Source organism: Vidua chalybeata, chromosome 32 (genome assembly GCF_026979565.1).
Source record: "Vidua chalybeata isolate OUT-0048 chromosome 32, bVidCha1 merged haplotype, whole genome shotgun sequence".
Classification (NCBI taxonomy): domain Eukaryota; kingdom Metazoa; phylum Chordata; class Aves; order Passeriformes; family Viduidae; genus Vidua; species Vidua chalybeata.
The window spans coordinates 734188-750153 of record NC_071561.1 but is presented as its reverse complement, the minus strand read 5'-3'; the positions used below and the strand labels follow the sequence as shown (position 1 = coordinate 750153).

General features: G+C 64.0%; 2 protein-coding genes across 3 annotated transcripts; both read right to left on the bottom strand.

Moving 5' to 3' along the window:
- Positions 1-30: 30 nt before the first annotated feature.
- WAS (WASP actin nucleation promoting factor) lies at positions 31-8192 on the bottom strand. Its single transcript, XM_053968134.1, is given in 13 exon segments — positions 31-307; positions 397-499; positions 897-1130; positions 1133-1209; positions 1966-2119; positions 3336-3378; positions 3646-3844; positions 4318-4356; positions 4451-4489; positions 5753-5849; positions 6390-6476; positions 7115-7285; positions 8086-8192. Coding segments are annotated over 13 exon segments (1398 nt in total). The 5' UTR covers positions 8188-8192; the 3' UTR covers positions 31-254.
- A 787-nt stretch (positions 8193-8979) lies between these two features.
- TBC1D25 (TBC1 domain family member 25) lies at positions 8980-15905 on the bottom strand. Of its 2 annotated transcripts, XR_008435264.1 has the most exons (7): positions 15607-15905; positions 15169-15278; positions 14933-15084; positions 14125-14246; positions 13799-14008; positions 9858-13079; positions 8980-9797 (listed from the first exon to the last, which is right to left on the bottom strand). XR_008435264.1 is itself a non-coding variant. In XM_053967963.1 (6 exons), the coding sequence occupies exons 1-6, from the start codon at positions 15697-15699 to the stop codon at positions 10926-10928; spliced, it is 2841 nt and encodes a 946-aa protein (XP_053823938.1). In that variant the 5' UTR covers positions 15700-15905; the 3' UTR covers positions 8980-10925. The 2 variants fall into 2 exon arrangements, 1 of the variants encoding a protein (XP_053823938.1); XM_053967963.1 differs by having other exon boundaries at positions 8980-13079.
- Between the last annotated feature and the right edge of the window lie 61 nt (positions 15906-15966).

The window sequence follows — 15966 nt, the reverse complement described above, 5'->3', positions numbered from 1 at the left end:
AATTAATTAATGAACTAATGAGGCGAGTGGTCACGTGACTCCCGCGTTTATTTGGTTCTGCGGGGGTGGGGGAGGGGGGCACAAGCGGGGGGGGGGAAATTGGGATGGGATGGAAAGAGGGGGGGGCAGGAAAAGCCGGTGCCCCTCCCCCCCCCGAGCTGGGGGAGGGGCACAGACGGGGTGGGGGAGGGGTCGGGGAGGCACATTTTGGGTCTGGGGGCGTCTTTAGAAGCGGGGGGTGCAGGGGGGGGGTCTCAATTGTCCCATTCATCATCATCCTCCTCCTCCTCGCTGGCTGTGCCTTCATCTGGGGGGTGACAAGGGGGGGGTCAGGGGTTTTTGGGGGGATTTTGGGGGTTTTGGGTTTTGGTTTTTTTTTTGGGGGGGGGGTCTCACCCGAGGAATGGATGACGCGGCTTCGCTTCTGCATCACGTCCATCAGGGCCCCCACGAGCCCCCCCGCGCCGGGGCCCGCGCCCACCTCGGGGGTCTCAGGGGTCTGGGAGGGGGGGGGGAGGGAGTGGGAAAACGGGGAGGGGTCAGGCAGGACCCTCCCCCCCCCAGCCCCTCCCCCACAGATACATCAAAAGGTCAGAGGAGCGCCCCCCCCCCCCCCCCCCCGAAATGATAACGAGACCACCCACCCACAACAAAGGGGCATGGAAGAGCCCTCCCCCATCCCACGGGGTCCCCCAAAGGTCACGGGACCCCCCCGCACCTTGGACACCCCCCCCTCCCCCATTTTGGACTCCCACCCCCATTTTTGGGCTGCCTCCCCCATTCTTGGGCTCCCACCACCCCCCCCCCCCCCGCCATTTTTGGGGTCCCACCCCCACCTTTTTGGGGTCCCACCCCCCATTTTTGGGGTCCCCTCCCCGTTTTTCGGGGTCCCCGACCTTGTTGAGCGTCACCCCCTGGCGGATCTGGTCCAGCAGCGCCCCCCGGCCCGGGGGGGTCGCGGGGGGGGCGCCCCCGGAGGGGGGAGGGGGAGGCGGAGGGGGGGGAGGGGGAGGAGCGGCCGCTCCGGAGGGGGCGGGGCCTCGCGGGGGAAGGGCGGGGCCTCGCTGAGGGGGCGGGGCCGGGGGAGGGGCGGGGCCGGCGCGGGGTGGGGGAGGGGCCGGGACCCCCGAGCGGGAGCGGCCGGAGGGGGGGGGGAGGGGCGGGGGGGAGGGGCGGGGCTCCCACGGCCCGGTGGGGGAGGGGGCGGTCCTGGGGGAGGAGAGAGGAGGGGGAGGGGTCAGAGGGGGCACAGAGTTGCCCCCAGGTGCCCCCCAGGTGTCCCTGGGTGCCTCCCAGATATCCCCAGGTCCCTCCCAGGTGTGCCCAGGTGTGCCCAGCTGCCCCCCAGGTGTGCCCAGGTCCCCCCAGGTGTGCCCAGGTGCTCTCCAGGAGCCCCCCCAGGTGCCCCCAGATCCCTCCCAGGTGTCTCCAGGAGCCCCCAGCTGTCCCCAGGTGCCCCCCAGGTGTCCCCAGATCCCTCCCAGGTGTCTCCAGGAGCCCCCAGGTGCCCCCAGCTATTCCCAGGTGCTCCCAGGTGTGCCCAGGTGCCCCCCCCAGGTGTCCCCAGATCCCTCCCAGGTGTCTCCAGGAGCCCCCAGGTGCCCCCAGCTATTCCCAGGTGCTCCCAGGTGTCTCCAGGAGCCCCCAGCTGTTCTCAGGTGCCCCCCAGGTGTCCCCAGATCCCTCCCAGGTGTCCCCAGGAGCCCCCAGCTGTTCCCAGCTGTTCCCAGCTGTCCCCAGCTGTCCCTAGGTGTGCCCAGGTGCTCCCCCAGGTGTGCCCAGGTGTCCCCAGGTGCCCCCCAGGTGTCCCCAGGTGTGCCCAGGTGCCCCCCCAGGTGTCCCCAGGTGTGCCCAGGTGCCCCCAGGTGTGCCCAGGTGCCCCCCCAGGTGTCCCCAGGAGCCCCCAGCTGTCCCCAGGTGCCCCCAGGTGTGCCCAGGTGCCCCCAGGTGCCCCCAGGTGCCCACCCTGGCGCCGCATCTCCTCGCGCACGGCCTGCAGCCCCCCCTGGCGCTCGATGAAGTCGTGGATCAGCCGCGAGGTCTCGGCGTCGGCCAAGTGGCGCTCGCTGATCCCGGCCTGGGCGAAGAGGGACCGCAGGGCGGGGTCCAGGGCCGCCAGCTGGGACAGGACAGGGCACAGTCACACGCCGAGGGGTCACTGCCACCCCACGGGGTCACTGTCACCATCCATGGGGTCACTGTCACCCCACGGGGTCACTGTCACCCTCCATGGGGTCACTGTCACCATCCATGGGGTCATTGTCACCATCCATGGGGTCACTGCCACCCCACGGGGTCACGGTCACCCTCCATGGGGTCACTGTCACCATCCATGGGGTCACTGTCACCCTCCATGGGGTCACTGTCACCCTCCATGGGGTCACTGTCACCCCACGGGGTCATTGTCACCCTCCATGGGGTCACCTCCTGTCCCTCCTGTCCCCCCTGTCACCCCCTGTCCCTCCTGTCCCTCCTGTCCCTCCTGTCCCTCCTGTCACCCCTGTCACCTCCTGTCACCTCCTGTCACCCCCTGTCCCCTCCTGTCACCCCCTGTCCCTCCTGTCCCTCCTGTCACCTCCTGTCCCCTCCTGTCACCTCCTGTCACCCCCTGTCCCTCCTGTCACCTCCTGTCACCTCCTGTCACCCCCTGTCACCTCCTGTCACCCCCTGTCCCTCCTGTCACCTCCTGTCCCTCCTGTCACCTCCTGTCACCCCCTGTCACCCCCTGTCACCTCCTGTCCCTCCTGTCCCCTCCTGTCCCTCCTGTCACCTCCTGTCACCCCCTGTCATCTCCTGTCCCTCCTGTCACCCCCTGTCCCTCCTGTCACCCCCTGTCCCTCCTGTCCCTCCTGTCACCTCCTGTCACCCCCTGTCCCTCCTGTCACCTCCTGTCCCTCCTGTCACCTCCTGTCACCCCCTGTCCCTCCTGTCACCTCCTGTCCCTCCTGTCACCTCCTGTCACCCCCTGTCCCTCCTGTCCCTCCTGTCCCTCCTGTCCCTCCTGTCACCTCCTGTCCCTCCTGTCACCCCCTGTCACCCCTGTCACCCCCTGTCACCTCCTGTCCCCCCTGTCCCTCCTGTCCCTCCTGTCACCCCTGTCACCTCCTGTCCCTCCTGTCACCTCCTGTCACCCCCTGTCCCTCCTGTCACCCCTGTCACCTCCTGTCCCTCCTGTCACCTCCTGTCCCTCCTGTCCCCTCCTGTCCCTCCTGTCACCTCCTGTCCCCTCCTGTCCCTCCTGTCACCTCCTGTCACCCCCTGTCCCCGCTGTGGGGTCACCCCAGGGGTCACTGTCCCCCACACGGGGGGGACACAGCGGGGGAGGTGTCACCTACATCGAAGCCACCATTGGGGTCCCACCCGATGTGACCGACGTGCCTGGGGGGGGGGGGGGGGGGGAGAGAGGTGAGACCCCCCCCCCACCGTGACCCCACGGATCCCCCCCTGAACCCCACAGACCCCAAAACCTCCCTGGAGACCCCCCCCCCAAAAAAAACCACTTTACAACCCCCCCCGAGACCCCAAAACCCCCCAAGAAACGCCCCCCAAATCTCCCCCCACCCACCCCAAATCCCCCCACCCCAAATCCCCCCCAAATCCCCCAAATCCCCCCCCAGACCCCAAATCCCCCCCCCCCAGACCCACTTGAATCCGGAGGGGACCCCGATATCGGCCTTGGAGATTTTCTTGCGCCCCCTCCCCTTTTTCTGTTCCCCGGGGGGGGTCCCGGCTGCAGGGGGGGGTCCCGAGGTGGGGGAGGGTCCCGAGGGGGGGCTGGGCAGCCCCCGGTACCGGCTGGGGGTGATGTCGGGGTTGGGGATGGGCACGGCCGGGATGGGGGGGCCTGGGGAGGGGGAAAAAATCGTTATGGGACCCCCCCATTATGGGGAGAACCCCAAAACCACCCCCAGAGACCCCAAAATCCCCCCCAGAGACCCCAAACCTGCCCCAAAGACCCCCCCCAAACCACCCTACAACACCCCAACAACCTCAACCCCACCCTAGAGACCCCAAACCCTTCCTGAGAGCCCAAAACCCCTCCCAGGCACCCCAAGATTACCCCAAAGACCCCCAAAATCCCACCCCAAACTGCCCTACAGCCCCCCAGAGATCCCCACCCTACCAAAGACCCCAAAACCACCCCAGAGACCCCGAATTCCCCCCCAAATTCCCTTCTGAGCGCTCGCCAAGCCCCCCCAAATGAAACAGGACACCCCCAAATAGGGCAGGACCCCCCAAAATGGGGCAGGACCCCCCCAAAATGGGGCAGGACCCCCCAAAATGGGGCAGGGGACACCCCCCCCCCCCACCACTCACCATCAGGGTTGGGGGTCCTGGGGAGGCTCCCCCGACGCTCTGGAGGGGGCACAGGGAGGGTCAATGGGAGTGAGGACCCCCCCAGTGACCCCAAAACCCCCCAAAAATCCCCCCGGGGGGGGTCAGGACTCACCATGGCCGGGGGGTGGGGGAGGGGGCAGCAGCTGCTTCTCTGTGGGGGGAGAAAAACGGGGGGGGGGGGTCAGAGGAGCTTTGGGGGTGTCAGGAGATTTTTTGGGGGATGCCCAAAGGATTTTTTTGGGAGTCCCCGGTGGATTTGAGGCGTTCCAAGGGGGGTTTGGGAGCGTCCTGCTGCAGCTTTGGGGTTCTCAGGGGCATTTTGGGTGTCCCAGGTACATTCTGGGGTTCCCAGGTGTATTTTGGGGGTCCCCAGGTGTATTTTGGGGGTCGCCAGGTGTATTTTGGGGGTCGCCAGGTGTATGTTGGAGGTTCCCAGGTGCTTTTTTAAGTTCCTCAGATGCATTTCAGGGATCCTGAGTGTATTTTGGGCATTCCCAGGTGCATTTTAGAGATCCCTAGATTAATTTTGGGCATTCTCAGGTGCATTTTGAGGCTTCCCAGATGCATTTTGGAGGTCCCCAGGTGCATTTTGGGGTTCATAGATACACTTTGGGGGTCCCAACAGGATTTTGGGGATCCTCAGGTGTATTTTGAAGGTTCCCAGGTACATTTTGGGCTTCCCAGGTACATTTTGGAGGTCCCCAGGTGCACTTTGTGGTTCATAGATACATTTTGGGGGTCCCAGGTGAGTTTTGGATCTCCCCAGGTGTATTTTGAAGGTTCCCAGATACATTTTGGAGGTCCCCAGATTCTTTTTGGGCATTCCCAGGTGCATTTCGAGGCTTCCCAGGTACATTTTGGAGGTCCCCAGGTGCATTTTAGGGTTCATAGATACATTTTGGGGGTCCCAGGTGAGTTTTGGATCTCCCCAGGTGTATTTTGAAGGTTCCCAGATACATTTTGGAGGTCCCCAGATTCTTTTTGGGCATTCCCAGGTGCATTTCGAGGCTTCCCAGGTACATTTTGGAGGTCCCCAGGTGCATTTTAGGGTTCATAGATACATTTTGGGGGTCCCAGGTGAGTTTTGGATCTCCCCAGGTGTATTTTGAAGGTTCCCAGATACATTTTGGAGGTCCCCAGATTCTTTTTGGGCATTCCCAGGTGCATTTCGAGGCTTCCCAGGTACATTTTGGAGGTCCCCAGGTGCATTTTAGGGTTCATAGATACATTTTGGGGGTCCCAGGTGAGTTTTGGAGCTCCCCAGGTGTATTTTGGAGATCCCCAGGTGCATTCTGGGGTTCACAGATACATTTTGGGGGTTCCCAGGTGGATTTTGGGGTTCACAGATACATTTTGGGGGTTCCCAGGTGCATTTTGGGGGTTCCCAGGTGCATTTTGGGGAGGGGTCTCTCACCGCTCCGCTGCTGCCGCCGCCGCAGCCTCTCCTGGACCCGGCCCTCGAACGTCGCGGCCTCGGCCTCCGACGCGAAGTTCAGCCCCGCCCACCCCTCCTGAGCCAATCAGGAGCGGCCGTGGGCACCCAGGCCACGCCCATTTGCCCACACCACACCCACTTTCCCTTATATGGCAACATCCTGTTGGCCACACCCATCACTGGCAACCACCACACCCATTTCCCTTATATGGTTATGTGTGGTTGACCCTGCCTATTAAAGGCCACACCCACTGGTAGCCACACCCCTTTCCCTTATATGGTTATGTCCCAAATATTGCGCACAGGCCACACCCACATCGATATGACCACACCCATAGTTTGGCCACACCCACTTGATCTACACAACAGCCCCAATCCAGATTGGCCCCGCCCACAGCCCTGCATTCCCTTGGCTCCACCCCTCCCAGCCACACCCATTAAGCCCCTCCCCCTTTGCCACACCCATAATGGCTCTTCCCACCCGACCATTGTCACCCCAGCCACGCCCACTGACCCCACCCACATTTCCAATGTTCCGCCCACTGACTCCACCCAAAAATAGCCACACCCAAAGCCACGCCCTCCCTTGGCCCCGCCCCCGGCCCCGCCCACTCACGTGGCTGACGAAGGTGTGGAAAAAGGGGGTGGGGGTCTTGTAGCCCATCCCCCCCTGCAGCTCCTGCTCCCACCACAGCTCCCCGGCCTGGGGGGGGGATTTGGGGTCAGGGACCCTCCTGGGGACCCCCCAAAACCCCCTCAGGGACCCCAAAACCTCTGGGAACCCCCCAAAACCCCTCAGGGACCCCAAAACCTCTGGGAACCCCCCAAAACCCCCACAGGGACCCCCCAAAACCCCTCAGGGGCTCCCCACCCAACCCCAACCCCTTCATCTCCCCCCATCCCGGAATTTTGGGGATTCCCAACCAGGATTTGGGGACCCCCCAAGGATTTGGGATCCACCCCCCCCCCCCAAAGGATTTGAGGTCACCATCAGGATGTGGGGTCCCCTCCAGAATTTGGGGACCCCTCCTCAAGAGAGGGGTGATGAAGTAGAAGCACCAGGGGCTGTCCTGAGCCCACCCCCCCCAGGATTTTAGGGGACCCCCAGGGTTTTGGGGACCTCACCCCAAGGATCTGGGGTCTCCCCCAGGATTTGGAACCCCCCCCCAAATAAGAGGACGATGAACTGGAAGCAGCAAGGGTTGTGCTGGGACCCACCCCTCTGGATTTTGGGGACCCCACCCCAAAGGATTTGGGTTCCACCCCGCAAAGGATTTGGGTTCCACCCCCCTGAAGAATTTGGGGTCCCCCCCGAAGGATTTGGGGTCCCCCCAGACTCACGGGCAGGCGGAAGATGCGGATGAAGTAGGAGCGCCGGGGGCTGTCCCGGACCAGGCAGGCGACGCCGCAGCCCCGGAGGCTCCAGGAGCCCCCCGGGACCCCCCCGGGGACCCCCCCGGGGACCCCCCCGGGCTCGGCCACCACCAGCTGGACCACGGCGGTCACCAGGGTCTGCGGGGACACGGGGCACCCCAAAATCCAGCCCGGGGACCCAAAAATGGCCCCAGGGACCCCAAAAATCCACCTGGAGATCACAAAATCTCCCGAGACCACCCCAAAACCCCACCAGAGACCCCAGAATTCATCACAGAGACCCCAAAATGGCCCCAGAGACCCCAAAATCCAGCCCAAGGACCCCAAAATCCACCTGGAGATCTCAAAATCCCCCGAGACCACCCCAAAACCCCACCAGAGACCCCAAAATTTATCCCAGGGACCCAGAAACAGCCCCAGAGAATCCAAAATCCAGCCCAGGGACCGCAAAATGACCCCTGAGTCCCCAAAATCCCCTGAGAGCACCCCAAAACCCCACCAGAGACCCCAAAATTCATCCCAGGGACCCAGAAATGGCCCCACAGAACCCAAAATCCAGCCCAGGGACCCCAAACCTCCCTCATGGCTCTCCCAGGACCCCGAATTTACCCCCTTACAGCCTCAGATCCTCTCAGATTTCCCCAAATCCTCCCAGGACCCCCAAAAATCCCCCCCAGGACCCCAAATTTCCCCCCCGCCAAAGCCCCAAGATCCTCCCCATCCCACCCCAAATCCCACAGATCCTCCCAGTTCCCCTCCCAGTCCCTCCCAGTTCCCTCCCAGTCCCTCAAATTCCTTCTCCCAAACACTCGAAATCCTCCCCATCCCACCCGAAACCCCCCCAAATCCCCCCTAAACCCCCCCAAATCTCCCTCAAACCCCCCCCAGTTCCCCTTCCCAGTCCCTCCCAGTCGCTCCCAGTTCCCCCAGTTGCTCACCACGCATTTCCTGCCCAGCAGCTCGAAGATCCGCAGGTTCTCCTGCTCCCCCAGCAGCTCCGAGGGGACGTTGTCCCCCCCCTGCCGCCCCCCCCGGCTCATCCCCAAATTTTGGGACCCCCCCCCCAAAAAAAAAAATCCCTGGGAACCCCAAATATCCCCCCCTGGGAACCCCCAAAAATCCCCCTGGGAACCTCAAAACTCCCCCAGCACCCCCCAAAAAAATCCCTGAGATCCCAAAAATTCCCCCAGGAACCCCAAAAACCGCCTGGGAACCCCAAATTCCCCCCCCCGGAGCCGCCCCCCCAAAAATCTCTGGGTGCCCCTGAGGCCTCTTCCGGACGGAAGCACCCAAAGGTGGCGGGGACGTCACCTCCGGACTGGGGGAACTGGGAGGGGGAACTGGGGGAACTGGGAGGGGACTGAGGGGCTGGGAGGGGAACTGGGAGGGGAACTGGGAGGGGAACTGGGAGCACCCTCAACCAGCGATGGCAGCGAACTGGGAACACTGGGAAAATCCCAGTCCTGGCCCTGCCCCTGCCCACACCCTCCCAGTTCACACTGGGATCTCCCCAGTTCATACTGGGAGTGGGAAATCCCTTCCCAGTCCATACTGGGAACCTCCAACCCCTCCCAGTCCGTACTGGGACAACACAACCATTTCCCAGTCTATACTGGGAGCCCCAAACCCTTCCCAGTTCATACTGGGAGCCCCAAACCCCTTCCCAGTTCATACTGGGAGCCCCAAACTCTCTCCCAGTCCCTCCCAGTTCATACTGGGAGCCCCAAACCCCTTCCCAGTTCATACTGGGAGCCCCAAACTCTCTCCCAGTTCATACTGGGAGCCCCCAGTCCCTCCCAGTCCCTCCCAGTCCATACTGGGAGCCACACCAGTAACAGGCATCGTTTATTGGCGATTCCGGCACCTCTGGGACCCCCCGGGACCTCCCCCCAATTGGGGGGGGAGGGGCAATAAATAAGGGGGGGGAGGGGAAAAGGCACCCAGGGTGGGGGGCAGGAACTGGTTTGTACTGGTCCATACTGGGAGAAGGCCTATGGGCATCAACACAGCAGTGGGGGCACCCTACCGGTCCATACTGGTCTGTACTGGTCCGTACTGGGAGCACGCAAGGCCACGGGGGTGAAGAGAGCTCTGGACTGGTTTGTACTGGTCCATACTGGTCCATACTGGTCCATACTGGTCCATGCTGGGAGGACGCAAGGCCACGCCGGTGAAGAGCTCCCAGTTTGGCTGCCGGACTGGTCCATACTGGTCCATACTGGTGCGTGCTGGGATGGCTGAAGGCCATGGCAAGGCACTGGTCCGTACTGGTCCATACTGGTCTGTACTGGTCCGGCACAAGGCGATGCACGTGGGGCTCCCAGTTGGGCTCCCAGCCATTTCCTGCTCCATACTGGTTCATACTGGTCCATACTGGTCCGGCCCAAGGCAAGGCAGATGCAGGAGTTCCCAGCCGGGATGTTGCAGTGGTTCATACTGGTTCATACTGGTTTATACTGGGATGTCCCATGGTGGTGCAGAACCCAGCAGGGAGGCACTGGGCTGTACTGGTTCATACTGGGAGGGGTCTCTGGTGCCACGGGGGGGGTCATGGGGAGGTCTGGGGGTCCCTGCTGACCCCAGGGTGGCCCTGGGGACCCTGTGGTGGCCTTGGGAGTCCCTGAGGTGGCCTTGGGGTCTCCATAGTGACCTTGGGCACCTGTGGTGGCCTTGGGGTCCCCGAGGTGGCCTTGGGAGTCCCTGAGGTGACCTTGGGGTCCCCAAAAGGACCCACCTGTCCCCATGTGGGGTCTGTGGGGTCCCCAGAGTGTCCTACAGACACCCACGGTGACCTCAGGGTGACGTTTTATGGTGTCTCCACGTCGTTCTACAAACCCTGACAGTGACCCAATGTCCCCAGGGTGACCTCAGGACCTCCTGGAGATGTTTTATGGCGTCCCCACAGCGTCCTACAGGTTCTCACCCTCAACTCGGCAGTCCCCATGACGGGTTTGGGGTCCCTGGAGATGTTTTATGGGGTCCCCACATTGTCCTACAGACCCTGACAGCGACCAGAGTCCCCACAGTGACCCCAAGACCTCTTAAAGATCCTCTATGGGCTCACCACGTTGTCCTACAAACCTCCAGTGACCTCGGAGTCCCCACAGTGGCCTTAAGGGGACATTTTACAGTGTCCCCACATTGTCCTGCAGACGTCCACAGTGATCATGGGGTCCCTGGAGATGTTCTATGGGGTCACCACATTGTCCTACAGACCTCCAGTGACTTTGGAACTCCTCATGATGACCTCAGGACCTCCTTGAGATGTTCCATGGGGTCACCACCTTGTCCTAAGATCTCCAGTGACTTTGGAGCCCTTCATGATGACCTCAGGACCTCTTTGACACGTTTTATGGAGTCACCACCTTGTCCTACAGACCTCCAGTGACTTTGGAGCCTCTCATGATGACCTCAGGACCACCCTGAGATGTTCCATGGGGTCACCACCTTGACCTACAGACCCACAGTGTGACCAGGAGGTCCCAACGATGACCTCAGGGAGATGTTTTATGGGTTCTCCACATTGTCCTATGGATTCCAACAGTGTCCAAGGCTGCCAACAGTGACCTCAGCACCTCCTAGAGATGTTCTATGGGGTCACCACCTTGTCCTACAGACCTCTGGTGACTTTGGAGCCTCTCATGATGACCTCAGGACCACCCTGAGATGTTCTATGGGGTCACCACCTTGTCCTACAGACCTCCCTATGGTGGCCTTGATGTCCCCACCCTCTCTCCCCCCACATCCCCTACCCCGACGGGGCTCCTGAGGGCATCCCCTAGCCCGAAGGAGATCCCGTTTGGGGTCCCCCCGGCGCGGCGGCCCCCCACCCCTCCAGGTACCTGGCGAAGAGCCCCTTGGCGCGGCGCAGGACGCGCGGCAGGTGGTGGCGGCGCACCAGGCGGTCGAAGTGCATGGCCACCTCGTTGTAGTCGCCGGCCCGCGCCATGACGGCCTCGCGCTGCTCCAGCAGCATGGCCAGGCACACGAAGAGCAGGAACGGGTTCCCCTGGCCCAGCTCTTCTGGCGGTGGCAGCGGCGCCCCGTCGTCCTCCACCGTCACCTCCTCGTCCGAGGAGGAGGAGCCCGAGGAGCACGAGGAGGAGGAGGAGGAGGAAGAGGAAGGGTCTTCCCAAGCCCAACGGCCGCCCCAAGGGTCTTCGGGGGTGGTTGGGTTGTTGTGGGTGGTCTTGGCGTCATGGTGCTCATCCTTGAGGTCATCGTGGCCGTGCTTGGTGTCGTCACGTGCTTCCTTGGGGCCGTTGTGGCCGTGCTTGAGGTCATCGTGGCCGTGTCTGGGGTCATCGCATCCTTCCTTGGGGTCATCACGGCCATCCTTGAGGCCATGGTGGCCATCCCTGGGGTCACGGTGGGCATCCTTGGGGGGGTTGTGGCCTTCTCCAAAGTTGTGTCCTTCTCTGAGATCATCATCAACCTCTCTGGGGTCACCACGATTCGTCCCAGGGTCATCTCGTCCTCCTCTCGGGTCATCGAGTCCCTCTTTGGGGTCGTCAAATCCCTCTCTGGGGCCACCTCGTCCTTTTCTGCGGTCATCTCGTCCTTGTCTTGGATCGTGTCCCTCTCTGGGGTCATCCCGTCCTTTTTTGGGGTCTTCTCCAGCCCCCCAGCAGAGGCTGTGGGGTCTCTGGTCCATCTCCAGGGCGTCGGTGCCTTCCTCCACCTTCCTGGGGCCACCCGGCTCCGAGTGCTTGGAGCCCTCGGGGGCTCCCCCAGCATCCCTGGGGGGTCTCCCCTGGACCTTCCTGGAGCTCTTGTGACCTTTGGGGACATCGCTGGAGCTCTCAAGACCTTCCTGAACGTTCTTAAAGCTCTTGGGACCCTTCTGGCTGTCCCTGAGACAGTCGGGGACATCACTGGAGCTCTTGGGACCCTCCTGGATGCCCCTGGAACCTTCTAGCACATCGCTGAAGCTCTTGGGTCTCTCAAAGAGCTCGCTGGAGATCTTGGGACTGTGGGGGACATCTCCGGAGCTCTTGGGACCCTCAGGGCCATCACTGGAAGTCTTGAGACCCCCAGGGCTACCACTGGAGCTCGTGGGACCACCTGGGTCATCGCTGGAGCTCTTGGGACGCTCAGGGCCATCACTGGAACCCTTGAGACCCCCAAAGCCACCACCAGAACCCTCCGTGGCCCCTCCAGCACCTTCTCCTCCACGTTCCTCCTCCTCCACGTTCTTCCTCCTCCTCCTCCTCCTCCTGGGCGGCCGCGGCCGCAGCCCCCGGCGCTCCCTCAGCCCCCGGCCGGCCCTGCGGGCTCCCAGGGGGGCTCCGAGCAGCGGGACCCCCTCGGGGGGCGGGGGCGGCGCGGGGGGCAGCGAGCTCCAGGTGATCTCCAGCACCTTGAGCGCGTCCTCGAAGGCGAACTCGCGCTTCAGCTCCAGCAGCAGCCAGCGGTAGCAGAAGAGCAGGTCGTGCGCGCCGCGCGCCGCCAGGAAGGCCCAGAACGGGGGGTCGGCGCGCCGCAGCAGCCGCCGCAGGTGGCCGAAGGCTCGGGCCAGCCCGCGGCCGCCGGGGCGGAAGCGCGGCGCCAGGCGGCGCATCAGCGAGCAGAAGCACAGGAAGGCCTGGGCCTCGTCGTCCAGCACGGCCAGCAGCGGCGCCGCCACGTCCGACATGCCCTGGCAGTAGGACAGGCGCGGGTGGCCCAGCGCGAAGGTGGTCAGCAGCGCCTGCAGCGCCGCCAGGTGAGGGTGGCCCTCCTCGGGGCCGCCGAAGTACGGGTGGGCGCGGTCCGTGCGCACCACGTCCTTGCGCACCGCCGCGGCCACCTGGGCCAGCTCGGCCGGCGCGGCGCGGGCCGCCAGGGCCACCTTCAGGGAGGAGTACTCGGCCGCCTTGAGGCGCAGGTGGGACAGGCGCTCCTGGCCCGTCAGGCCGGCGGGGAACACGTTCAGCAGGTAACGCCAGACCACCTGTACGGGGGGGAATGGGGACAGGTGAGAGCAGGAACGTGTTCCACAGGTAACAGCACACCACCTGTATGGGGGGAATGGGGACAGGTGAGGGATCAGGGACACGTTCAGCAGGTAACGCCAGACCACCTGTACGGGGGGGAATGGGGACAGGTGAGAGCAGGAACGTGTTCCACAGGTAACGCCAGACCACCTGTACGGGGGGGAATGGGGACAGGTGAGGGATCAGGGACACGTTCAGCAGGTAACACCAGACCACCTGTACGGGGGGGGAATGGGGACAGGTGAGGGATCAGGGACACGTTCTGCAGGTAACGCCAGACCACCTGTACGGGGGGGAATGGGGACAGGTGAGGGACCAGGGACACGTTCAGCAGGTAACACTGACAGTGACACCACGAACACGTTCGGCAGGTAACGCCAGACCACCTGCACAGGGGGAATTGGGGTTAGGGACAGCAGGAACTCTCAGGTGTTTTTCAGGACGGATTTGAAAATCCCCAGGTGTGGCTGAAGTGACAACAACCAAGATCAGGACAGCCCAGGTGTGACTCAGGTGCAATCACAGCTGCCAGGTAAGGCTCAGGGAGATCAGAGAACCCCCAAGACCCCAAGGTGTGGCTCAGAGGACCCCAGGTGTGATCAGAACCATCCCCAGATGTATCCAAGGTGTGACCCCAACCCCCAGGTGTGTCCCAGGTGTGGCTCTGGGCTCTCACCTTGCGCAAGCCGGGCTCGACGCCGCCGTGGAAGACGTGCAGCCGCAGGTCCTGGGGCCGCAGCAGGCGCCCACCTGGGCCCAGGTACGACCTCAGGTCAGCATCGCTCAGGGGGGCGCAGGGTGGGGGTGGGGGAGGGGGCGGGGACACGGCCGGGGTCCCCTCGGGCCACGCCAGGGCCGCCTGTGCCCGCGCCAGCGTCCGGCCCACCTGTGGGAATGGCACAGGTGGCACTGGGATGCCCAAGAGAGCAGCACGAGCTCTCTGCGAGCTTCCAGCCAAGGGGGGCGCTCCAGGTGTGCCTCACCTGCGCCAGGTGTGCTCACCTGCGCCAGCAGCGCCTGGGTGAAGGGCAGGGCCGCCGCCAGCAGCGAGCGGCGCTCGGGGACCGGCTCGACCGCCGCCACCTCCCGCGGGCTGATGATGTCCCAGTCCTCCAGCAGCGGGCCTGGGGACAGCACACCTGAGCCACAGGTACCTGAGACCCCTCGGAGCCCCACCTCGCACACCTGAGCTACACTGGGCTCCCCCAGGTACCCAGCATCTCCTAACACCCAGCCCAGGCCCCCAAGTGTCCCAGGTGTGTGTCCCCAGATGTGTCCTGCCCCACCCAGGTGCGTCCAGCTAAATCTGTAACTACCCACATAGATCTCAGGTGTATTGCAAATGTGTCCCCACCAACCAGGTATGTCCCAGGTGTAACACAGGTGTGTCCCAGGTGATTTCTCCCACCTAAGTTTGTCTCACGTGTGTCTGTGAGTATCCAAGGTATGTCCAAGATGTGTCTACACCCACCCAGGTGTACCCCAAGTGTGTCTGAAAGTGTCCCAGATGTGTCCCAGGTGTGTCTCCCCCACCCAGGTGTATCCCAGGTGTGTCCCAGGTGTATCTCCCCCACCCAGGTGTATCCCAGGTGTGTCACAGGTGTGTCTCCCCCCACCCAGGTGTATCTCAGGTGTGTCCCAGGTGTATCTCCCCCACCCAGGTGTATCCCAGGTGTGTCCCAGGTGTGTCTCCCCCACCCAGGTGTATCCCAGGTGTGTCACAGGTGTGTCTCCCCCCACCCAGGTGTATCCCAGGTGTGTCACAGGTGTGTCTCCCCCCACCCAGGTGTATCCCAGGTGTGTCACTCACTGTCAGGGGGGTTCCTGACGTCCAGGCGCAGCCTCAGGGTGGGCCGGGCGTAGGTGAAGGCGTTGGCCAGGTCACCATCGCTCAGCAGAGGCACAAAGGTGTCCTGGCCCTGCCCGTTCTGCGCTGCGAAGCTCAGAACGAAGCTTTTCTTCCTGAGGGGGCACAGGTGAGCTCACCTGGGCGCTCTGGGGAGTCCCAGGTGGGCCCGGGGGGGGGTAAAAGGGGGTCCTGCTCACCCCTGCAGGTCAAAGGCCCGGGCCAGGATGTGCTGCAGCACGTCCAGCGACGTGATCTGCGGGTCCACGGCGAACGAGCGGAACTCGGGCGGCTGCTGCCCCTCGTTCTTCTGCGGGAGGAGCGTCAGGGGGTCCCGAGAGAGTCCCGGGAGGGTCCCGGGGGGTCCCGGAGCGCCCCGGCCCCTCACGGCGATGCAACATGGCGGCGCAGCACCGTCACCACGGCAACGCCGCGTGCCTCCCGCAACGCTGATTGGCCGCTGGCCCTCACGTGGCCCGAGAGGCGGGAAAATTTCCCGCCGGCGCTACACCCGAAGGCGGCAACGCCGCCTCGAGCTGATTGGCTGTCGGAGGGCGCGTGACTCCGCCCCTTAACCCCACCCATGAAATAACCACGCCCAGTAGAGCCTCCGCCCATACATAAGACCCGCCCCTTACCTTGACGCGCACGCGCACAACCTCGCACTCATCCTCCAGCGCGGCTCCGCCCCCGCCCCCCGGCGAGGCCCCGCCCCCCGGCGCCGCCGCCATGTTGGGGCGGGGTCTCGGGGGGGGGTTGGGGGTTTTGGGGGGGTTTCGCCGCCGCCGCCGCCCCCCCGAGCCGGGGAAGCGGGGGGCTGGTGTTACGTCACCGTGCTGACGTCACGCCGCGACCCCCGGCCGGACGGTGCGCGATTCTGGGGGAGTGGGGATCCGGAGCCGCGCCGCGCCCGTGCCCGTCCTGCGGCCGCGGCCACGGCAACAACATCCGGGGCAGCGCGCGGAAGTGACGTCACGGGGCGGGCTCCGCAGGCAGGC